The sequence below is a fragment of the Phaethon aethereus genome (assembly GCF_964289735.1).
Source record: "Phaethon aethereus genome assembly, chromosome: 1".
In the NCBI taxonomy this organism is placed as follows: domain Eukaryota; kingdom Metazoa; phylum Chordata; class Aves; order Phaethontiformes; family Phaethontidae; genus Phaethon; species Phaethon aethereus.
Window position 1 is genome coordinate 1,956,389 of NC_138575.1, and position 24,791 is coordinate 1,981,179.

A 24,791-nucleotide genomic window follows, 5' to 3' on the forward strand; every position below is an offset into this window, starting at 1 on the left:
TGTCCCATGGGGCTCAGAGCCACCATTCACCCCATTCACGGCAGCAGAAAAGCCGTCCAAGAAGAATTTATATATAGTTAGCTGTAAAAGGAAATGATTTAACCCTGCCTTCTTGTGAGTGCCAGTGCTGGACCTGGGGGAGCACACAGTCTCTAGGCAGACAGAGGAAATAGATGAAAAAGCTTAATTACAATCACCTTGTCAGAAGGAAGGTCGAAGCATTACCTACCTTGATACCATTTGCTTCAAAAAGCCTCTCCAGGTCCTGCAAGAGGAAAGAAGGGTCAGAACTTCTCCTCCTCTCTCCTCCAGCCCAGGAAGCTGCTCCTGCAGGTGGTGGTGGCTAAGCCTGGGGGCACACACTTGGTCCTCTCTGCCATCCCAACCCCAGGAAGAGAGGGAGGTGTTTCCAACAATAATATGCTCTGAATTTTATTTACCTTCATTTCCACTCCTTTGCCTGGTGGACCGGGTTCTCCCTTCAAATGAACAAGAAGAACTCATTAATTAAGTCATTATCCCAATGAGCAGCAAGAAGAGGAGCTCTGAGGAGGAGCAAGAGTCACATATTTGGCACTTACTCTGCTACCAGCCCACTCAGTGACCCCAGACAAATCCCCATCGGCTCAGAGGGGGGGGATAAATCGCACCCTGCTCAATGAGCTCCTTCACTCCTCCATCGGGCACAGCTGCTGGCTGCATTTCATAGGGCAGGCCTGGACCAAAGCCAGTCATGAGCATCATCAAAGTGGGCTTTGGACCAGAGCTTTACACCATCCCCTTCTTCATTTCTTGCCAATGCACAATGTGTAAAGAAGCAAAGGTTTTTGAGGCCCCCCCAATTGCCACAAATGCTGTCACTGCTGTGGCAGCTGTGGACAGGTAGCAGCAAGGAGGAGGATGGCCAAGGTGCCCCCACGGTTGGTGGTCCCTTCTAGAGGTGGCTGTGGTCCCGGTGGCCCTCCATACTGCCACATGCAGTCCACATCAAATTTCTCAAATGGGTTGGACTCCCAACAGCAAGTCCCATGGATGGGGTGTCTATCTCTTCTCGCTCAGCATGGTGTGGCTCTCCAGCTGAATGATCCCGGGCCATTGTTGCAGATGAAACGACGGATGAACTGCAACAGCTTGGGAAGTCCAGTGGTGGGGTGAGGAACATCTGCTGATGCAGGGGCTAACCTGCCTCTCTGACGGGCTTCATTTCACTGAAATCTGGTCTCTGTATTGACAGATTCCGGTGGAATGAAGGGCGCCAGGAAGGCCCTGATGGTGCTGTATCTCCATGCCAAGGTGTGCCAGGGCAAAGCAGCCACACTGTGAAGGTGCACTATCTGAACTGGGTACATCTAAGGCACAGCCCATGCATGTCACCTGGATGAGTCCTTGCCTTTGCAAAGACCTGGACTTTGTGTCAGTTGGGACATCTACCTGTACCTGCTGATGCTGCCTTCCGTGGCATTTTCCTCTCCATTAAGTGAAGGAGTTGGTCCCACCTCTAAAAATCTCTAGATGTGTGTGGTATCAGAAACCTTTTCTCCTTCCATCACTTTCTGATGTGATCTTCAACTTGCAGGGGGAAAAGAAAGGAAAGAAACATCCCTGAACATTTTAGAAATTTATCCTATCTGTTCCCTGAACATCTTCCTGCCTAAATGTCGTGTATCTGCTTAATCAAGTTGTAGGACTACAGCATCACTGTGACCACAAATTTACGAGCCCTGGTCAGAAACTCTGCTTTGAAAATTCAATCTTCTGAGGGGTCAGAAGAGATCTGAGATGGGTGGTCTTCGCCCCTGGCCAGCACAACACAATGGCACCGCAAAGATGCCTCCACATATTTGGGACATACCTTTGGGCCTGGAGGACCTCTTTCACCTTTCAAGCCATCCTTCCCGCAATCCCCCTGTAAGTCAGCAGGAATATGTTAGTTCTTCATCCCCTCTAAAATCCCCAGTGGAGATGCTGGTTTCATCATGCATTGTGATATTTCTCACACACTGGCCCCAGACTAACAACATCTTTTCCACATGGACCAACCAGCCTTTTCTTGTAACTATCATCTCATGGATTCACATAATTAAGTTAAATTTGGAGCAACTCTGCTCTTCACTTGAAATATGCTGCTTAAATAATCACATATTTAGCTTCAACACACATCTTCTCCAGCAAGGAGATCTTACCTTGTCGCCTTTCAGGGTGATGCTGTTCTCCAGAGAAGACATCTGCAAAAAAATGGAAGAAACCTTGCTCACAATGTGAATGATGATGTCTCACTTCCATGTGTCTTTTATTCCCATTAGCCCTTATCCATGGGCACAGAGCCAACTGCTTTCTCCCAAATCAGCCAGCAACCTAAATCTGCTATGTTTGGACTCAAACCAACAGGGAGCATCTTTGTTCTCACAGGTAAGGGATTCAGGGCAGCTGTGATGTTGGTGTCAACATCTGCATTTCCAATGAATTCCCTCCCAAAGGGAACTGGGGTCACACAGACACCACTTCTCTGCTGCTCAGGACATTGCTTGGGTCCCTCTCTGACATGGGCATTTACTGGGATATTTGAGTAGCTGGTTGGGTAACTGCATGAGTGAGAAGAAGCCTTTTGAACCCTAAGACCACCAGGCTGGGTGATGGAATGAGATGGTTATGCATTATCAGAGGAGGACCTTGCCATACCCTGGAGCAATAAGGCTCTTCCCAGTTTTGAAGGGAACAAGGGATCCTTGATATTTCCATGTCCCATTCCCAAACATACCAGAGTCCAAGTAGTGCAGAACACATGAGAGACAAGTGAACAGGAGCCCCAGTAGATAACAACATCTGAAAATGGGGCTGGAACCAAAAAATGGGCTGGTTTCAAACAGCACATTGGTAGGGTTGGGAGCAGAGAGCTGCAACCATAGAATCATAGAATCTTTGGGTTGGAAGGGACCTGTAAAGGTTATCTAGCCCAAGCCCGCTGCAGTGAGCAGGGACATCTTCAACTAGATCAGGTTGCTCAGAGCCCCGTCCAACCTGACCTGGAATGTTTCCAGGGATGGGGCATCTACCACCACGGTATATGGAGAGAGGCATCCATCAGCAGAAGGCAATGAATCCTTGCTCCTGGCTTGTCCTGAATTCCAAAGTTGGTAGAAACCACTGTTTTGTAGAGGAATAATACTGCTGAAGATGGTTGGCAGCATTTTGCCCAACTTGAAGCAGCCTCTTACTCAGATCTTGCCCATGCCTCACCCCTAAGGATGGCAGATAAAGTCTACCACAGCTCTCCCAAGAGGCTGTGGCTCCCAGTCCTAAGGCAGTGACTCAGTTTTGCACTGGAGTGGCTTTCTCTCCATTGAAGCCAACGAGGTGAAAAAATGCCTTCTTGCATGTACTGAAACACCTTCCTGATCACCTAAATGACCTTTCAAAACATCTTCCAGCCTTATTTTTGATGAATCTGGGTTGAGTTTCTCGCTCTTCATCTGATCCGACTTGATGTTAGGCCTCTTATCCAAAGGAAAACTCCATGCAAAGGCACAGGAGAGTTCTGAGCATGAGTCATCCCATGTGCCTAAGCAACTTTCCTAGAAGGCATCTGTCTGTCTGGACTATAGAAGCAAACCAGATGCCTTGATTACACAACAGATAGTGATTAAATGTATTAGAAGGGTTCATAGCTAGCTTTTAGTCTCTTCTGTGTCACAGTCTTCTTGCATCATCAATAACAAGCCAGTTGGGGTTCATGCATATATCTGTAGAGGAGCTTGCTGCACTGCTTTGCACCTTTGATAAGGCTAGGAGGGAACATCCACTGTTGCAAACGGTAAGTTCTCCGTGGCACTCAGGATTCATGATAAATCTCAATATATCCCTTCCCCCGAAAATGTGTAAGACAACAGAATTAGGCATTACTCACAATGCTTCCAGGAGTCCCAGGCAGCCCAGGCTCACCCTATGAAGATACAACACCGCCCAAAAAATAGTCAGCAGTAAAATTCGACATTTCAGTCCCCAGACACACTCTCTCTCATGCAAGGTTACAAATAGGAATGTGCAAACCTACAGATTCGCCCTTGTCTCCCTTCTCTCCAGTGATTCCCTAGGAGGTGGAGAGAGAGGCAGGATGAGAACAAGCCATGGTAGGGGAGGGGGTCTCAGCAGTTTCCCCTCCTCTTGCCAGCTCAGCATCCAACGGACTAACAAGCCTGTCTTCAAGCAGCTGAGCTAATGAAATCTGGATTTCAACATCTCTGCTGTGGAGGAGTTCTCTGATATTTAATAAGGGGTGAGATTATTAGCCTCCTCCTCAGTGGGTAGGCTCATTAGGGACTTTCCCCTAGTCAGCCGCTCAGTTTCACAAAGTTTGTAGAAACACCAGGTCTTTGAGACCTCTGACAACGTAGCTGATCTTAGCCAGTGTTTTCCAAAGCTATTAGAGGGAGATCAGGCAGACTGTAAGTGCACCATTTCCCTTCCTCACCAGACTGAGACAGCGTTAAGCATATGGCTTCCAGCAACGTGGGGCTGGGGAAGTTTTTGCACACTCAGAAATCCCCAGTGCACAGTCCTGCTATTTAACTTGTGCTCTAGATAATCAAATAGGAAGGGAGAAAGAGCCCTAATCTTCCCTTTGAAGAGGAGACCTGCTCCCCAGGAAAGAGGGAAGGAGCTTTCTATGCCTCGCAGATTGTAAGGTAGAAAAAAATACAGTTGTTTCTTTGATTGGCATTGCACGATCCCAAGTCCTCCCTCTCTCAACTGCTCCTTTAGGGATTGCCTTACATCCTTTCCAGGTTGTCCTGTATCGCCTTTTATCCCCTGCTCTCCAGGCCGTCCTGGGAGTCCAGGTGGACCCTGCGAGAAAGAATCCGGAGAAGCAATCAGGAACTATTTCTGAGCACATGCAGCAGCTCAAAAAAGTAAAACAAACAAGAAAAATGTTACCCTTTATGATTTTTCATTCAGGAAAGAAATATTTGCACATGGACGTTTCTAAGTGGGGACTCTCCTTGGGCTGGAGAAGGAAGTCCTTCCCTCCCGCACAGACCAGGGGTGCCCTGGGCAGCAGCAGAGCAGCCTCCCCTGATGGCCCACCACTCACCTGGGCAGAAAATTATAATGATAACAAGTATTACCCTGATTCCTCTCTTTCCTGGTTCTCCAGGAACACCAGCTTCTCCCTAAAAGAGAGGAGTAGGAGCTTCTAAAAGCTTTTTTTGGCCTTTCTTTTTCAGCCTTTAGCTTTGGAAGATGAAGCCAAAGCTAAAATAACAGAAAAAAAAGCCAAGAGGGAGAGGAAGAGGATTCTTCGTAGTCTTATCTAACCTAAGAACAAGTAAACAGCAAATAAAATGAGCAGGGGTCAGCTTCAAAACACATCAAAGGGTGCCATTTTCCAGCTCCTGCTTAACTAACCTGTGCAACGCCTTGCCCAAGGGAGTTGTGGTGTTGAAGGTTTATGTGGGGTGACTAAACTCATGGAAGCAAAATCTACCAAGGGTTACTAAACCCATGAGACATCACCTTTCATACAGGATTGCTTTTGCATTATTGCCAGGACCTCCAGGGAAGTTGGTCACTCTTGGAGGTGAGATACTGGGATGGATAGACCCTCACTCTAACCCAGTGCAGCCCTTCTCTTACGCTGCTGTAGCCAGAGCTCCAGCTGTGTGAGCCTGCTGTGTTTGGCACCTATGTAACTCTGGAAGGTGTGTGCTCCCCATTGATTACCTTGGTCCCAGAGGTGCCTTTCTTCCCTGGTTCTCCCTACAACACAATGCAAAAGTGCTAGGTTACATTTCCACCTGTGATGAAGTTTTTTACCCTAATTTCCTACTTGGGTTAAGAGCTCTTATTTTGAAATCAGCGTTGACTCTGAAGTCAAGGCTGTTGGGCAGCAGTACCTTAGGATCAGAAACACGGCTGCTGCTTTCTTTTTTTCCAAGCCTCCCCTTGGTGACCCTACTCCACTTGATGTTCAGGGATCAGCTCAGCCCTTCGAACTGAAGAAAGGTCTTCACTGACTGTGGTTAGGAGAGGCTTTCCTGAACTAGTCATGATGCTTTTCAGAGGGGCCACCTTGTTTGATTGTAAGAGGGAACTATTATGCCCTAAAAACAAAAGCAAGTCCTTCAGGGCTGGTGTGGCTGCACACTGTGCTAGTTCCCTTCATGTCAGACAGATGTGACTCAATGTTGAAAGGGTATGATGTTGAATAAAAAGTAAAAAATGCTGTGTCCTGGCAGTGTAACACAAACATCATGGTGCCATGCACTTGTTCCACCGGGACCAAGGGTAAAGAGTACTGCCCCAAAACATAGCCTAAAGCACGACCTAATGACAATCTGCAAAGGCTCTACCTCCTCACAGAATCACAGAATCACAGAATCACTAAGGTTGGAAAGGACCTTCAAGATCACCAAGTCCAACCATTAATCCAGTGCCACTGTGTCCCCTAAACCATGTCCTGAAGTGCCACATCCACACTTCCAGGGATGGTGACTCCACCACCTCCCTGGGCAGCCTGTGCCAATGTTTGACCACCCTCTCGGTGAAGAAATTTTTCCTAATATCCAATCTAAACCTCCCCTGGCACAACTGGAGGCCATTTCCTCTCGTCCTGTCGCTGGTTACTTGGGAGAAGAGACAAACACCCTCGTCGCCACAACCCCCTTTCAGGTAGTTGTGGAGAGCGATGAGGGCTCCCCTCAGCCTCCTCTTCTCCAGACTGAACAACCCCAATTCCCTCAGCCGCTCCTCATCAGACTTGTGCTCCAGACCCCTCCCCAGCTCCGTTGCCCTTCTCTGGACATGCTCCAGCACCTCAACATCCTTCTTGTAGTGAGGGGACCAACACTGAACACAGGATTCAAGGTGCGGCCTCACCAGTGCTGAGTACAGGGGCACAATCCCTGCCCTGCTCCTGCTGGCCACACTATTTCTGATCCAGGCCAGGACGCTGTTGGCCTCCTTGGCCACCTGGGCACACTGCTGGCTCATGTTCAGCCGGCTGTCAACCAGCACCCCCGGGTCCCTTTCCGCCGGGCAGCTCTCCAGCCACTCCTCCCCAAGCCTGGAGCGTTGCATGGGGTTGTTGTGGCCGAAGTGCAGGACCCTGCACTCGGCCTTATTAAACCTCATACAGTTGGCCTCTGCCCATTGATCCAGCCTGTCCAGATCCCTCTGCAGAGCCCTCCTGCCCTCCAGCAAATCAAGACTCCCACCCAACTTGGTGTCATCTGCAAACTTACTGAGGGATCACTCGATCCTCTCATCCAGGTCATCGATAAAGATATTGTACAAGACCAGCCCCAGAACCGAGCCCTGGGGAACACCGCTTGTGACCGGCCGTCAGCTGGATTTAACGCCATTCACCACAACTCTCTGGGCTTGGCCGTCCAGCCAGTTCCTCACCCAGCGAAGAGTAAACCCGTCCAAGCCACAAGCCACCAGTTTCTCCAGGAGAATGCTGTGGGAGATGCTGTCAAAGGCTTTACTAAAGCCCAGGTAGACAACATCCACAGCCTTTCCCTCATCCACTAGGTGGGTCACCTGGTCATAGAAGGAGATCAGGTTGGTCAAGCAGGACCTGCCTTTCGCGAACCCATGCTGGCTGGGCCTGATCCCTTGGTTGTCCTGCACATGCCCTGTGAGCACTCTCAAGACGAACCGCAGTACAGAGGTCAGGCTGACAGGCCTGTAATTCCCAGGATCCTCCTTCCGGCCTTTCTTGTAGATGGGTCTCACACTGGCAAGCCTCCAGTCGTCTGGGACCTCCACTGTTAACCAGGACTGCTGATAAATGATGGAGAGTGGCTTGGCAAGCTCCTCCGCCAGCTCTCTCAATACTCTCAGGTGGATCCTATCAGGTCCCATAGACTTGTGGGTGTCTAGGTGGCTTAACAGGTCCTTAACTGCTTCCTCCTGGATTATGGGCAGGTTATTGTGCTCTCCATCCCCATCTTCCAGCTCAAGGGGCTGAATACCCTGTGGATACCTGGACTGGCTATTAAAGACTGAGGCAAAGAAGGCATTAAGTACCTCAACTTGTCCTCATCCTTGGAGACAATGTCCCCTGCCATATCCAGTAAGGGATGGAGATTCTCCTTGCCTCTCTTTTTGTTGTTAATAAATTTGTAGAAGCATTTTTTATTATCCTTTACGACTGTAGCCAGACTGAGCTCTAGCTGGGCTTTTGCCTTTCTAATTTTGTCCCTGCTTGACCTAACGAGATCCTCGTACTCTTCGTGAGTTGCCTGCCCCTTCTTCCAGAGGTGATAAACTCTCCTCTTTTTCCTGAGTCCCAGCAAAATCTCCCTGTTCAGCCACTTGCAATGGAAGAGCAAAGAAAGCAAATTATTAGATTGTTAGATTGTTAGATTAACAGTTAGATTCCTTGATGAATGAACCATCCTGCCCAATTAAAGGTAGTTTGTCCAGTCTTGTTTGTTGACCACTGTTGTGCTGAGACCTGTCTCTTCCCCAACTAGGTTTGTATAACATGCATGCTTCTGACCGGTCCCACCTTGTCACTTCTTCCTACTTGCTACTGCAAGGGCATAACCTGGAGTTGTTAACTTGGTACAGAGTTACCCCAAGGGGTTCAGCATGACCATCTGACTGGATTGTTAGCTTCTACTTACATCTTTACCTCTTAGGCCGGTCTCGCCTGGTTTCCCAGGTATTCCTGGTTCACCTTTCTCTCCCTTCAGACCTATATCCCCCTAAAGAAAACAAGACTGTTGTTATATTACTCTTCTGCATTTCATATATCCTCATGTTTTAGACATTGTGGGGCATATTCAGACAGCATGCCGGGCCCCATGGCCATGCAATTGCTTCCACACTCCTGGCTGAAGCCTGGGCTCAGAGCACCTACCGTGTGCTAGGAAGGGCTGTGATTGCAGTATTTGCTTAGTGGGCTAGGCTGGAAAGCATCCATTTCTAATGTAGTCCATCCAGACTCCATGATCAGCCTTGGCAAACATTGCAGGACAGACTCTTCCGAGGTTCTCCACCTCCAGGAAGCTTTGCAGCTCAAATGAGGTGGCACATTAGCAAAGACCCAGGAGGTGGGTCTGGTCTTGAGGGAGTGGTGTGGACACAGGGTCAGTTCCCTCTCCATGTTTTAACTTCTATTCCCATGTAAAATCAGTTGAACTCTCATGGATGGGTACTTACGCATCTGCTCTGCTTGACATTTGTACAACTAGAGACCTTCATTGTCACCCAACAACCTCACCATGCCTTCTCCCAACCCAAAATACCTTTTGCTGCCTTCTCCATTTTGCAAACGCATTAACACATCTTGTTAACTCATCCTGTCTTGGATGCATCTCATTTATGTCTTTTGACATCCAATTTCTACATGCCCATGAAGCTGATCCAGCTTAAACATGTATCATGCTGTAACATTTCCCAAATCCATATGCTCCTTCAGCCAAGCCTGAGGAGTAATGCTGTTTAGGAAATGTACACATTGAGACAGATTCACTGAACAAACACCACATTTAGGATGTTTTCCAGACCTCTTTTGACCAGTTTTGAACCCTTGCTAGGAGGAATCCTACAAACCAGGATTTGCAGATTATGTTAAGGTCTCATTAAAGATGCAAGAGCATCTTTTCATTGGTTTTCTGTGCAGGGCTCTGCATGTTCTATGGAGACTCCAGCAAAGCAGGATTTGTTCAGATGTTTCAGTTTTTGATCATTCCCCACGTTTTGACACTATCTCCATGGCAAACATAAAACCCCACTGACTCAAATTGCTTTGGGTGACACAGACATCAGACATGAGACAATGCTTTACGCGTTGCAATCAACGCACAGACTCACCTTCTGACCTGGTTTGCCAGACAAACCTACATTTCCCTGCAGAAATACAGACCGTTAGTCACAGGGCAAGAATGATACAGGTGGAGTAACTACAGGTGAGGGTCCTCTGTTGTATCTAAAGGGTGTAAACATAAGACTCAATGCTGCAAAGTGGCTCTTTGAGTGCAGGTATTAGCAGGTGAAACAGTGTAGTAAAGTGTAGAGAAGGGGAAAACAGATGGTGTCCTGAAAACAGGGGCTGCTGTAAGCACACACTATGTAGATGCATCTGTCTTCTCCACTTTAAAACCATTAATATTTCGATGACTAGCTTTGACAGAGGCGTGGGGACCTCAGAGATGTTAGGTTTTGCGAGTTTTGCTGGTTTAAAATTAAAGGGACTATTAATATCCCTGTAGGAGTGAACATCAAGGCATTAACCAAACCCTTACTAGACATCAGTGAACTCATGTGGGACTCACCAGAAGCTTCCATCTTCTTAGACAGAAAAGTCAGGAAGATAAAGGTCAGATTCACCTTCAGGACAGAAAGCCATTGGAAATGAGGCGTCCTTGGCTTTGCTGTTCACAGAATTACCAGTTGAGCATTGACCGTCTGTGCTTTCTTCCAGACTTGCAAGTGATCTTTCTGCATTTCTGAGGGCCCCTACTTCATGCTGTCTTCCACGGTCAGGTGCAAACTACCCCATCACACAAGAACACCATGGGATCACCAACCACAGGGTGACAGCCTAGCTCCTTGTCACCATCCCAGTATTAATTTCCTGATGACAGGCCTCAGGGGTGAAGGCCAATAAACTCGTGGAGATGACAGAGAGATTTTGTCTTTGAATCTTCTCATTTGCCTTCCCCTTTCCAAATCCAGTGTGTTGCCCCACTCACCCTGTCGCCTGGGTCTCCCTTCAGCCCGGGTTGACCAGGAATGCCGAAACCTGGACTTCCCTGCAAAAATCAATGATAATACATGTCTCAGTGTAATGTTTGGAGAGCTTTTCCTCTCTGCACCTCTGTGTATGACAGAAGGACAGCTAGGACTAAACCCTGTGCTGGTACCACATCTCGGCTTGTCCTTATGGCCACCACATAGTCCCTCTCCCCTCCTAACCGCACTCCTTGCCACCCCTGAGAGATGCTGTTGTGGAGAGCCAACTTTCACAAGAGTGCTATTGGGGAACCCAGTATGTGCCTTGGTTTCCCCATCCCAATCTTGCAGATCTTGGCTGCAATTCTTCCACTGCCACACACAAGCTGTGGTGGCATGACCTTGCTCCACTCGTCATCTCACTCTGGGGAACATGACCTATACCATGCCTAAGAATATGTCCTTAGCCATCTCCTCTCTACCACCACTCTGCAGCCCCCTCAAGGGTCAGCCTGTTTCCCGTCCTCGCTACAACTGCTCGGAGTTAGTTGTTTGGTGATAAGCAAGAGGCAGAGGGAGTTACAGTGTCTTCCCAGAGCAGCTTCCAAGCTCAGGACATAAATCTCCACATCTGAAGCTATCAGGAAAGGACAGAGCAGGTCCTAGGCATTTTCAACAACCATGGGCCGCGGGTGATGTGAGCATTGGTAATTGCATCTCTTACTGACTTCTTTCAAGGAGCTTTTGACTTCTCCATGTGACAAGTCTTTCCTTGGCTTTCAGCACATGGGTGCTCCTTGTTGGCATGACCTGGGAATAAATTCTATCTGCCTCAGAGTTTCCTTTGTGGACACAAACAAAATAAACCCTTCTACCCATAAAGGATGCACTGAGAAAAGCAAGTGCATTACCTTCTCTCCTTTGTCTCCCTGTGGTCCCAGGGCCCCTGTTGGTCCAGTATCTCCCTGTGAATAAAAAACATCCCCAAAGCTAATAATATTATGCAGGAAGCCAAGCTGTGTTCATGTGGCTCCCTAGAGCTGCATTTTGCACTTCTGATACTCTCTGAAAACCATGCCCTTGCCAAATCCACCTACCAACCCATCCATCCATCCATCCTTGGGTTTATACCGAAGCTTCCTCTACGGTAGCTGGGCTTCTGCCATACAAAACCCACCACAGCAGTTACACCCTCTCCAGCCATGCAAAGGATATACTGTAAAGCACCGCGCGTGCATTTATAGTGGTATAAGCAGGATAAAAGTCAGGTCCCAGGCTACTACCTAAATGCTGCCAGCCTAAAAGAAGAGAGACATTTTTGCTAATTGATTTTAAGCAGTCTGGACAATAAGACCAATGAGCAGAGGTGGCTCCAACATCTAAGCCCAAAGAAAAGGACAAACCCCATTGTCTCGAAGGGGTGAGGGAGGTATGAAGCACTGTAGGATACTTAATGAATGTCAGCTGTCAAAAAGCCAAGAGGAGTTAGTCCTGCAGTAAAGACTTCTTACTTAAGGGAGATCTTACTTAAGGGAGATCTTTTATTTCTTTGCAGGTTGGCAATGAGCTATCAAGAATAAAAAAAAAATCAGGGTATTCCAGGCCATATTCCACCATGAGGCCACTGCAAAAGTGAACTGTATCTGCTGTGCTATAAAGCAGATGTACAATACAGACAACAGAATCACAGAATCACAGAATCACTAGGCTGGAAAGGACCTTCAAGATCATCAAGTCCAACCATTAATCCAGCGCCACCATGTCCCCTAAACCATGTCCTGAAAACATAGTCAGGGAACAGCTCTGTCTCAGAGATTGCCTTGGTTTGAGAAATTCAATTTCCTCCGGTAATGGGGAGGCCAAACACTGGGTCAGGGGCCTAAAGATGTGGGGAAATCTCCACCCATGGAGATGTTGAGCACACAAGGTCCTGAGCAACCGGACCCAGCTTTGATGTTGTCTCTGTTTTGAGCAGGAGGTAGGACTAGAGACCTCCAGAAGTCCCTTCCAGCCTCAGCTGTACTTTGATTTTATGTCAATGTCTCCCTTGGCTGGAAAGTAGCTTCTGTGAATGGGCTGTATCTGCTCTTCAGTGATCTTCTACAACTAGCACATGGAAATCATGAATTTCCCCACAGACTAGGGCTAGAAAGAGAACGACAGGTACAAAATGTTAATAAAAGCAAAAGAAGTATCAGCAGGGCAAGACTATTGCTACTTTTCTAACCTCCCTCACCAGTCAATCACATGGGGGATATGATTCATATGGTGAAACATCATACAGCCTTCACTTTTTCAGGCAAAGATCTCCTCTAAGTTTCAAGCAGTGCTAATTAATGGACTTACCCTGACACCTTTCTTGCCTGGAGGTCCCAAAACCTGTGGATAAAAAGAAATCACAGACATGCTCTCTTATTTGGGAAAAAGGATCTCCCTTTCAAAGGAGGGTCTATTCATGTTACCTTTTCCAAAGCAAGAGAATCTCAGCCTTGTTATGGGATAGGACCCATGACCTGCACTGATGGCTAGAAAGGGCTACAAGCCAGAAAGGACTACAAGCCAAATCCCAAACCCAGTGAAGCTTGTGAGGAATACCATGAACTTCAGCAGGTTTTGGCTCCAGGAATGGGACTGAACGATCACTCCCATGCAAGGTGTTATTGGCAGATAGCTGCTGTAGCCTTCACTAACACACACCAAAGACTGACCTTCAGACAGCAATGTCCCTGCTCCTTCAGGCATCCTCCAGTATGCATCAGTCTGAGCTGGTGGTGGGTCTCAGCCCTTAATACAACATCCAGCTGTTCCCACAGCCCTTGCAGCAATGCCATGGGGCATGCAGAGGTGGCCACCACGAAGGTTTCTCCTTAAAAGCTTCCCTAGCATTTGGAGGGGCATGAAGAGCAGTGCCTCTTCAGCAGGGACCAGAGCAGCTTCATTGTGAATGAGGAGCTTGAGCAGGGGTTCAGGTCTGGAGCACACAGCTTCAGTGGTGGGGAGGTTTTATCCGTATGTTTCCTGCACAGCAGTGAAGCTCCTTTGAGGACACAGTGGGCAACTGTGGTGCAGGGCTGGGAATACAAGAAGTGGAGCAAAGGAGCAGAAGACATAGTTGGCTGGAGGGTCAGGGAAAAGGCCTGTTAGTTTTTCCTGCAGTTCAGTGGGACACATCTCTTGGTCCTTGGTCTGCTGGCAGTGATGCTGCATAGCTGTAGCACAAGAAGAGCTGTAATTCACTCATAGTTACCCCCACAGCTGGAGCACCTGGAAATCCTGGGTTCCCCTGCAAGGCAAGAGGACATAAAGTGAACAATTTGGGGCAATGAAAAATTTCTGCTCATTGCTTTCTCCCACCTGTTCCTTAAAACAGCTCAAAACTCATCTCAGAAGCACCAGAGCAAAACAAAGAGGATGCTGAGCTTGGGTACATCCCTGCTGGCTTCACCTCTGTGTAAGCCCTCCATAAACACACTCAGCTGCACTCGCAAGAGCTGCACACATGGAACAAGCTGAGGAAGATCAGGATACCTTCACCTGAGCTAGTCAAACATGTTGTTCTCTTACTGTTTGACTTACTTGGTCTCCCTTCTGCCCTGGAGGTCCTGGAAGTCCCTGTAAGACATCAAAAGAGAATTTCCACCAGACTGAAAACAGATTCAGCATTTTCGGTCCCTGCTGAAGTGAGAAGCTCCCAGCCAGTGGGAGGGAGGGAAGAAGATCTTCAGCCCAATTTTTCATTAACTACAAGACAGCTCTTCCAGACAGCTATAAGGGCTCTTGGGTGAGAGATGGAAATCCCCATGGCTATCTCTAGCCTGGTTGCCATCTACGAGGAGACCAAGTGCAGAGTGGCAAGCTCTCATCCCAGGTAAAGCTATCAAAGATGGTCCTTTGCAAGCAAGAAAAGGTATGGAGACAGCCATGAGATGCATGGGAGCTGCCAGACCAGGTCAGTGCTTTGTCTAATTCTGCCCCAGGGCTCTGCTCAAAGGTGGAAGCTGCCAGTACACAGACCCGCTATTTCCATCTTTCACTACAGTAGCTATTCGTAGGAAAAAATGCTGCCATCTCTTTTGATCTTTGAGGTTACAATCAAATGTGTATGCGGAACAAGTGCAGCTGGGCGAGCTGTGAAAACAGCAAACCTGAAATACAGCTCGGTAAAAGCAACCTGTGAGTACTCAGTATGGAGTGGCAAAGGGTATTCAGGGTTGGCTTGTCAGTGTTTGCTAGCTGCAGACTGGCCCAGGGAGTTACCTTGCTGCAAGGTCTGTCCCGTGTGTGAGAGCACCTTCAGCAGCAGTGAGCTCCTGAACCTTGCAGTTATGTGGTGTATAGCTACGTGGCCCAGTTACACCTGCCCAGACTGGGAAAAGCCTTTGCGGGCGGGACCTCAAATTCCTTCCCTCTGGGTCTCCAAACAGATATCTCAACTGCTTTGTCCTGAGCCCGAAAACAGAGCCAGTGCTTCTTCCCCACCTACTCTGTGCTCCATGTGCTGGCCAGTCTCACCTTTTCCCCTTTAACACCACCTTGCCCTTTGTTACCCTGGAAGACAGAAGATGCTTTAGTTAAGACAAGGCTCCACTGGCACAGCAGGATGAGCCTGGAGGTTTGCACGCTGCAGAAGACCGTGCTGAGCACGTTCCTTCCACTGGAGATTGTGAAAGCAGAGAGGAGACCAAATTAAAAAAAAAAAGGTTTTTTATATATATGTCATATATAGCATGTTATATATATAGTCCATGCATTTCTATATTGTATATTGTACATTAATTACCCATATAGCGTCTATAACATATTCAGATATCTTGTATAATCAAACACATTACTATACATACTTCATATATAAAATGCCTAATATTAAATTGCATGCCTATTGTAATACAGAATTACTATATAGTGATACCATAATCATCCACTATATAATACACACAGATTACTATATGTATATATGGACTATCCTGAGCTTTATCAGACTGTTTCCTCTCAAGGAGCCTGAGAGCTGAAGATGAGAAAAAAGTCTTGGAAAAGTCGAGAGTTTACAGCATAGATAAGGTTCAGGTCTGGGGCTGCGGGGCCCAGGCTTAGCTCAGAGGCTGAGCATAACCAAAGAGGAGCAAGGTGAGATGTTGGTCTAGGGCCCAATTCCTGTGGGTTCTATATTTACATATTTTTTTAATCTTAATCTTTAAAACTTCATTCTGATTTGATTAATTCAGAGGCATGCCCTTGGCTTAATCTGTTCTTCCCCAGGTGGTCCTGGTTCACCCTAAATGAAAATGAGCAGCTGTGCTTGCCTCTCTGCACCTTCTGCTGTCAACTTAGAAAGAGCTCACGAGCAACTCATGAGAACTCATGAGCTCATGAGTTACCTCACCAGCGAGCACCCAGCCAAATTTTGCTCTTTCTCCCCATTGCTTTGCATGGGCAGTCCATGAAAGACTCAGGCACGGACCCGTATTTGTGTGGATCACGACTGGGCAATTCAAGGAGGTCTTTGCTCTTGTGAAGGGCAAGACATGAGCAGCAAACTGGCCATTAGTACATGCAAAGACTTCCCAGATTTAAGGTCCTCTTCTATTTTATGAAATAAAAAAGCACCACTGCAAAAGGAAGAAAACTACTTTTGTTTCAGGCTGAATTAAACATTTCCTTGGATATTATTTTTTCCTTCTTTTTCCACCTCTCCTGGAATTACGAAAATAATTTATTTTGGGGTCAACATGGACTTTTTTGAGCTTAATAGATGTGAAGTAAATGAGTGACTCAGACCCATTTGGCTACCAGCAGTAACTCAAAGAGTATATCCTGAATTACCTGGAGAAGGGCACATGCAGAGAGCCATACAACCCAATCCTAAGTGGTTGCTCCTCCAAGAGCCATAACAACCTGGGACCATGCTGACTTGCCTTAGGTACCTCCTAAACCCACGCCTGGCACTCTCCATACCAGGGAAAACTCAGACTTCCTGAGTCTTTCTCTGGTGTCAAACTCCAACACAAGCTCAAGCCAGGTGCTTCAGGAGGCAAACATCCACTCACACCTGAAGCAAGAGGCATCTCTCTTGGCTCAGGAGAAAGTCTCTTTCCTCCTACAGCAATCGTCCCTGTACACGCCAAGATCAGCTGATTCCTCCTGCACTCGCAGCTTTCCAGGTATTTTATCACATGGAGAAGCCCTGGAGTTGAACTCCCACATCTCCATGAGTAGTGAGAGCTAGGAGGTAGGCAGCAGGCTGCAAGAAAATTTTCCTGCCTAACATGAGTCCCTTCCTGACCAGTCCTTGCCATGCATCATCTTCCCTGGGTTCATGGCAGAGTTGCCAGATTTGGACTGGAGCTACATTTGTTCAGTGCCTTTCCTCTGGCAGCACCAGGACACCAAAATCATTCTTCCCCATGACCTCAGGCTCTTAAGTAACGTGAGAGAATTGGTCAAGTCAAGGTTTCCTTCTCCCCCAACAGTTGGAAAAAGATGGGCACTTCCAGAAGAAAACTCAAACTTCGGGATGGGCTGTATCACCTCTCACAGGGCTGATCTTTCCCTAGTGGAAATGTGGGAGTGAAACTGGGCCTGCATGGTTAAGAGGAAGGTGTCCAAAATGCATATGTGAGACAATCTGGTCCTTACATCTTCCTTCTAAAACACATTTAACATGAACTCCTACAGTTCTGCAGAGTCTCGCTGGCTACAAAAATGCCATTTATTATTTTATTAAAATATCACATCTCGTTGCCATTCCAGGTCTCTGCAGCACCCTGCAGCAAGAACTTCCACAGGCCAGTGACTGCTGATGTGCAAAATTATTCCCTTTCATTGCTTTTGAGTAAGAAGTCAACATTCGCACAGATGATGATGGTTAGAGCTAGAGTACCCGGCACAGGGACTCAGGTTCAGCATTTCAGTACCCACCTTTGGTCCTGGTACTCCTGGAGGTCCCATTACTCCCTGAAAAAACAGAAGAAACAGTGAAAGCTCGGACTTTAAAACCCAATGTCTTCCCTTCTCTGACCCTTTCCATTTGTAACCACAGGATGCGCCCTCCAAAGAAAACCTAGAAGAGGTATTGGAGGAGACTTTAGAGACACTGAGCCCTCCAAAGGGTCTTCAGCTGCAAATCTCACTGCAAAATTGCCAACCCACCTGCTCTCCTTCTTCCCCCTTTGGGCCAACAGTGCCAGGAATGCCAGTTCCTGCCATCCCCTGCAAGATAAGCACAGCGTTGCAACTCAAGAAAGCCGATCCCCAAAATTGCACAGCATGATATGTCCTACCCAGATGTCTGATTCAGAGCTCTGCTCTTAGCCATCCTGCAAAGCAGGAGGGGAAAAATCTGCTCTGTAATCGTTCGGCTAAGACATATGTCTAGCCAGCAACCTTCAGGCAAGGTACAAACAATGACTTGGAGAAGAGAATTAGAAACAGGAGTCTATGGGTGTTTTAGGTGACCATTTGAGGCAGGGTGGGGGATTCAGTGAAGCAGCCCCATCCAGGGCTTGGGTTGTGTTTGGGGGAAAGCACTGCTCCTGACAGCAGGAACTGCAGAGATCTTCCACCAGCTGGAAATACGAGGACTGTGAGAACAACAAGGGCTTGGATGGAGATGGAGCATCTATTCTACCATGCACAAACTCACGCCTGTACAAGCAGGGAGTGGAGGGTAATGGGGGAAAATGCGCTGCCTGCCCTGCTATTACTTGTCTCAGCTATTCTCAGCTCCCCCTTGGGCTGATGGATCCTGCAAGCATCTGATATGAGTAATGACCTTTTCTCCCCTTGGTCCAGGCAGTCCAGGAACACCATCTAGCCCTACAGGGCCTGGCAAGCCGGGTTTCCCCTGAAAAGGAAGATACATTGTCAGATCTTTTTCTTCTGAACTGTTTATTACCAATGATACCAAAGAAAAGATTTGTTTTTAAGTCAAGCAGATAAATGTGTATCCTGATGTACCCAGTTCCTTTGCAACTGAGGAGCTCTAGAGAAGTCTATGTGTTCCCAGATATTCTTTCTCCCTACAATTAAGCTATGAATCACTGGCTTTACTCAGTAGGGGAAAATAAAGTTGTGTGTGTTTGTTACAGGGGAAGACAGAGGCTGGGTACTCATGCTGATTTGTCGGTGGCTGCCTTCTCCAGTGGCTCTTCATGGCTGTGTGGCTGTAAGTGTGACCACAGTTACGCTGCTGGTGTAGAAAAGGTGAAGACTGACATATGGAAATGCCTGGGCTATGGCATATAGCTCTGTGGTATGGCAAAGGTAACTAAAAAGCACCCATATATAATGATGGGCAGTTATAGGCACCTTAGGAAAGACGCAAGAACAGGACATATATAGTCCCTGAGTAAGCTTCCAGCTTTGAGTCATTTGTAACTTTTCAAACCAAGCATGGTTTCTTTTATTCCTAGTAGTCCTCCATGGACTTTTTTCCTTCTCTTATCTCCCTTTGAACTCAAACTACCTACAACCCAAACATCCTTGTGGGACTTCTGTGAAGAAGCACCTCCTTTTCTTTGTCTCTAATCTGCTGCCAGCTCGATCCATTTGCTGTCCCACATTTTTGATTCACCTTCTTGCCCTCCTCTGGGCCTACCCCAGTTCTTCTCTGTCCTCCCAAGACCAGGGGATAGGATGTAGGAAGGAGCAAGGTTACCCCCAGCTGCTCCATGGCTGGTGGGGACAGTGGGGGCTCAAGGGTGAATCACTGTCACTTTGGAGTAGCCTTCATCAGGTGACATTTGTTATCATCTCCCAACATGACTGACTAACACCACAGAGTTTATCATCATGGTGAGCACAGCAATGGATGCACTTGTCACAGCTTTGCTCTGTGCCGTGAGGAAGAACATGTCCTTGCTTTTGACAAAACCAAAGGCTTTTATCATACGTCTTTACTGGGTTTCTAACACTTCCCTTTTGGCAATTCCTGAGTGACGGGTCAACCGGATGAAGCTGACAAAGTGAGAAATGCTTAACTGGCCCTGCTTAATCTGCCAACCCTCATCAGCAGAGTGAAGCATCCCAAAGTGGCAACTGATGAGAACTGGCAGTAGGCATTGTCCCTCTACAACCACCCCAGGTGGCAGAGGGCACCCCAAGGCCAACAGACCTTTCCCACTGTGGCTGGCAGCTCTTCCTTAGCAACTGGCCATCAGTGGACCACTCACCGGCTCTCCCACACCTCCTCTGTCACCCTTGGGGCCGTTCCTTCCACGAGGGCCCTGCATGAAGCACAGGACAGTCTTACTGCGTGTCCCTCTCCTGGTTTCAGCTGGGATGGAGTTAATTTTCTTCCTAGCTAGTATGAGGCTGTTTTGGATTTGTGCTGAAAACGGTTTTGATAATACAGGGATGTTTTAGAAAGGACTGTTGTGGTTTAACCCAGCAGGCAGCTAAACGCCACGCAGATGTTCGCTCACTCCCCACTCCCATTCCCAGTGGGAGAGGGAAGAGAACCGGGGAAAAAAAAAGTAAAATTCATGGGTTGAGATAAAGACAATTTAATAGGATAGAAAAGGGAAAAATAAATAAATAAAATATATACACAAATAAGTATATATTATATATATAATATAAATATATACAAATATATATACACAAAATAAGTGATGCACAATGCAATTGCTCACCACCTGCTGACCGATGCCCAGCCAGTTCCCAACCAGCAGCCCCTGGCCAGATTTTCCCCTAGTTTATATACTGATCATCACGTCGTACGGTATGGAATGTACATTGGGCCAGCTGGGGTCAGCTGTCCTGGCCACGTCCCCTCCCAGCTTCTTGTGCCCCCCCAGCCTCCTCACTGGCAGGGCAGTATGAGAAGCTGAAAAGTTCTTGACTAAGTGTAAACACGGCTTAGCAACATCAGTGTGTTATCAACATTATTCTCATCCTAAATCCAAAACACAGCACTATACCAGTGACTAGGAGGAAAATGAATTCTATCCCAGCTGAAACGAGGACAGTCCCACCAGTTGTTTTGGATCTTGATGGACATCTTGTAAATATGGAAACCAGAGCCTATTAGGCACCTTAGAAATAATAAAAAACCCACTTCTCATCACATGCAAAAGTGAAAGCCAGTCTCAGGTACTTACCCTGATACCTGAATCCCCTGGTTCACCCTGAAACACAAAAGACAAGGAGAATTACCATGAGGTGGCAATCTAGAGAGGGGTCCTCTCTCAACTTAGTCCCAGCAAAAAGCTCCTGCAGGCTGACAGGCCCAGAGACCAAAACTCCCACCATCAAGGGAAGACAGAGCTTTAGTAGAGGTGTCTACTATCTTGCATGCTCCAGACACCTCAACCTGCAAAATCTGATGACAACTCTCCCTTAGGGTAGAGGAGAGGAGTGTTTATCTCTGCTGAGACTTTCTGACCCCCCCCTCAGTGCAAGGAGATATTTGGTGACAGCCATCAGTTTGGTTTTGGCTGTGCACAGCACAAGTGATCCTGGGTATTTCACTCCAGCCACCAAATAACCTTCCTAGGCACCTGGAGAAGTTTCAGTGGCCACTGAATCTGGTCCCATGTCAGACAAGGCTGACCACAACCTTTTCAAGCTCCATCATTGATTCCCACTGTGTTGAACAGCAGGGCCTCGATGAGGAGCACATTTTGCAGAGTTCCTCCTTTTATGCCTTAATGGGAGAATCCCATGATAGAGAGAAGAACTGTTTGTTCCAAAGACCCTTGAATGAACAGAGTATCCAGGGACCCTGGATTATGCTGGGTCTCCTCTTTCTGTGGTACAACATCACAGAACCATGCTTCAAATAACCATGCTCACCTTGATGGAGATCCCTGGTGGCCCCTGTGGCCCTGGTAAACCTGGTGGTCCTGCTACTCCAGGAACCCCTGGCTGCCCTTTCTGTCCCTGCAACAACAAAAACCAGGAGAGGGAGGGACATGGGCTCTCTCCCAGCTCTGTTCACTTCTCTGCCAGCCCTTGAGAGGCTGAAGGGTACACCACACCTGGGATGTGATACTCACAGGGGAGCCAGGCTGCCCATTTCGGCCAGGAATCACCTCCACTCCTCCCAGGACATAGCCTGGTTCACCCTGCATGCAAGGGAAGGAAGACCCATGCTTAGCTGCATTGGGAGGTCCAGGTGCAATCAGGCAGTTTCATAATTTAAAGGCAATTTCCATGATCGGCCTAAGTGACTTTAAAACCAAACAGCCCCTCCCTAATGCTGCAAACCCAAACCACCTGCTTGCAGCAGCTCTTTTGCAGAGGTACCAGAAACCCCATGGCCATGACGTGAGCTCTGCTTACTGGCATGGCAGAAAATCAATCCCAGGGGAAGGAGACTGGCTTTCAGCAGGATCCGCTCCCAGATGTGTAGCCATACAGACAGCTCAGGTGGATGCAAGGAAGGAAGAAGAATATGCATTGGGAGATGGGGGAAGGATGGGACAACGGCTCCTAGCATCTGCCCACAACTGATCTTGAAGCCTTACCTTTTTGCCTTCTAAATGTACGCAGACAGACTTGTTCATACTGGAAACTCAGAAAGGCAGAATGACCCAACCATATCTCCTTCTGCAAATAACCAGCTGAAACGTGCCAAGGGCCTGTGATAAGGACTGAGCACTTTTCTCCCTAAAGACACTAGATTCCTTCTAGCAAAGCTGAAAGACAACTTCCCAGGCTGAAGACTAGCAGTGTAGGGCTAGTTACATAGAGCTCAAAAGTTCATATTCACCAAAGGTCACTGTACAAATGCTTAGAAATTAGGGACCAGAGCAATACAATAGCTTTTTCCCAATGAAATCCAGGAATGAAACTCACTCTGTCTCCTTTTGGCCCCACTGGTCCAGGATACCCAGGAGATCCCTGGAATGAAAAATAAATCCTGCAGCATTAAACAGCAAAGCAGCTGCAAGACGATCATTGTGGGATGTTCAAGTTACAGACCTGTCTCTAATAAAATTTCATTCACTTTTAAAGTGGTCTTGAAAATAGGTTCCTAGAAGTGGATTTTGGTCCCAACGTTGATCAGAAATATATATGTGTCACCTGTGGGTGTGTTATATATCCCTCTCTAGTGATGGGTGCATGTAGGGTGGACATCTGATGTAGTGACAGTGTAATACATTCAAGCACCATGGGAAGCTGTGAGGAATGAGGGGTTGCTGCTCATTTAATCCACCAAAAGAAGGTAAACGAGTCAGAAGGGGCATTCAGTGGCCACAGTGGTTTGTGTCAGACCCCTGTGATCCATGCAAACCATGGCTCACAAACGTCACAACCCTTGCTATAGGTGCTACCTCATCACAGACACTGGCAGTTTGATCCAGATGCACAGACATGGGTGTCCTGGGATATCTGAGATATCCCCAGTTACCCAAGGCACAGGGCTGGCAAACATCCCAGGATTTATGGGAGACCTGTGTCCTTCTGGAGCATCAGCTAGAGGATGGGTGGGATAACAGGGCATCTCAAATTACATGAGAGGACTCATTAAGCAACTGAATTGAGCCCAAAAGATGGACTTAAGTTCAAGATGGTACCACTGAAATGTTGTTTCTGTACAAGAGCTGGCTGTTTACACTGCACTGCGGCTAACAGAGGTCAGGGGCTCAGTTCCATTACACATGCACTGGTGTCTCGTGCCATTTGTGATGCTCTCTGATACCTGCCTGGCCTCCAGCTCTCTCTTCAGGAGTGTCCATCAAGTCCCATATTTTATCAGCCCTGCATGGTTGCCTTGGAAATCCTAGGGCATCTCAGATGACCTGGGCAACTTGGTACCAGCACCTTGTCAACATAGGCCCCAAACCCAAGGGTGATTTAGCTGATGAAACACAGTTGTCTACCAATAGAGCCCTGTTAAAAGTGGGCGAGGGACATTTGTGACCGCTGATCTAGTGTGTAAAGCTGTGCCAGCACCAATGACATCAACAGCATGGAGCAATTAGTACAGCAAAACAAGGGCACATGAGGTTTAGCTGATCTAGCTAGACACATGTTTTCCAAGCAATGCTGTGAACAGTTGCATGGACAATTTTGTATGGGAAGTCTGTGAGCAAATGATGCTGCTGGTGATTATGCAGTAGGGCTGATATATCATAGAATCATTTAGGTTGGAAAAGACCTTTAAGATCATCAAGTCCAACCGTTAACCCAGCACTGCCAAGTCCACCACTAAACTGTGTCCCTAAGCACCACATCTACACGTCTTTTAAAAACCTCCAGGGATGGTGACTCCACCACTTCCCTGGGCAGCCTGTTCCAGTGCTTGACAACCCTTTTGGTGAAGAAATTTTTCCCAATATCCAATCTAAACCTTCTCTGTCCCAACTTGAGGGCATTTCCTCTTGTCCTATTGCTTGTTACTTGGGAGAAGAGACCAACACCCTCGTTGCCACAACCCCCTTTCAGGTAGTTGTAGAGAGTGATAAGGTCTCCCCTCAGCCTCCTCTTCTCCAGACTGAACAACCCCAGTTCCCTCAGCCGCTCCTCATCAGACTTGTGCTCCAAACCCCTCCCCAGCTCCATTGCCCTTCTCTGGACACGCTCCAGCAACTCAATGTCCTTCTTGTAGTGAGTATATATATACTTCTGACTGAAGGCAGAGTTCATAGTCCTTGTTTTTTTTTCTGGACAGCTCTGGTTCATTGAGGGTTACTTGGCTAGAAATGTGCCCATGTTGTATTGCATTATTTGCCAGATCTCTGAACACAAGGAAACCTATTAGGACCTATTTGGTGACAGCAATAGCCACCCATAAAGGCAAAATGGGTCACTTGGTTCTCCTGTCCTGCTCAGCATGACTGGCCTTTGAAAGGCTCGAAAAGCAAAGCTTTAGGGTCCCACTCTATTGATGATCTTTGCTGCATTCAAAATACTTACAATATCACCTTGGATACCAGGGAGACCCTGCAAAACAGGAGAGAGAGATTTGAAAGCCATGCTCACTTTTCTCTTAAATGGTATTTTGGCAAGGTTTGTTAAAACAAATACTTACCATGAGTCCAGGGGGACCAGGAGGACCTGTCCGCCCTGGTCTGCCTGGCAGCCCAGGAATGCCGTCCTTCCCAGGTAGACCCTAAACATACAGAAAGTAACAGCATGCAGGTTATGGGCCCAGACCTGCAAAC

General features: G+C 47.5%; 1 protein-coding gene across 1 annotated transcript in view; it reads right to left on the bottom strand.

The window, feature by feature from the left end:
* The window catches only part of LOC309416284 (uncharacterized protein), a gene marked incomplete at both ends in the record, with an annotated part of 107,006 nt that overhangs the window by 52,147 nt on the left and 30,068 nt on the right, over positions 1 to 24,791 (bottom strand). The window contains 25 exons of the mRNA XM_082013841.1: positions 230 to 265; positions 441 to 479; positions 1,853 to 1,906; positions 2,184 to 2,225; positions 3,905 to 3,940; positions 4,052 to 4,087; positions 4,771 to 4,842; positions 5,124 to 5,168; positions 5,719 to 5,754; positions 8,631 to 8,711; positions 9,823 to 9,858; positions 10,704 to 10,763; positions 11,595 to 11,648; positions 13,030 to 13,062; positions 14,260 to 14,295; positions 17,599 to 17,634; positions 17,830 to 17,889; positions 18,452 to 18,523; positions 19,851 to 19,904; positions 20,781 to 20,807; positions 21,475 to 21,561; positions 21,678 to 21,746; positions 22,480 to 22,524; positions 24,544 to 24,570; positions 24,659 to 24,739. Of these exons, the coding sequence (XP_081869967.1) occupies positions 230 to 265; positions 441 to 479; positions 1,853 to 1,906; positions 2,184 to 2,225; positions 3,905 to 3,940; positions 4,052 to 4,087; positions 4,771 to 4,842; positions 5,124 to 5,168; positions 5,719 to 5,754; positions 8,631 to 8,711; positions 9,823 to 9,858; positions 10,704 to 10,763; positions 11,595 to 11,648; positions 13,030 to 13,062; positions 14,260 to 14,295; positions 17,599 to 17,634; positions 17,830 to 17,889; positions 18,452 to 18,523; positions 19,851 to 19,904; positions 20,781 to 20,807; positions 21,475 to 21,561; positions 21,678 to 21,746; positions 22,480 to 22,524; positions 24,544 to 24,570; positions 24,659 to 24,739 (1,254 nt within the window). The remainder of the gene's footprint in view (positions 1 to 229; positions 266 to 440; positions 480 to 1,852; positions 1,907 to 2,183; positions 2,226 to 3,904; positions 3,941 to 4,051; positions 4,088 to 4,770; positions 4,843 to 5,123; positions 5,169 to 5,718; positions 5,755 to 8,630; positions 8,712 to 9,822; positions 9,859 to 10,703; positions 10,764 to 11,594; positions 11,649 to 13,029; positions 13,063 to 14,259; positions 14,296 to 17,598; positions 17,635 to 17,829; positions 17,890 to 18,451; positions 18,524 to 19,850; positions 19,905 to 20,780; positions 20,808 to 21,474; positions 21,562 to 21,677; positions 21,747 to 22,479; positions 22,525 to 24,543; positions 24,571 to 24,658; positions 24,740 to 24,791) is intronic.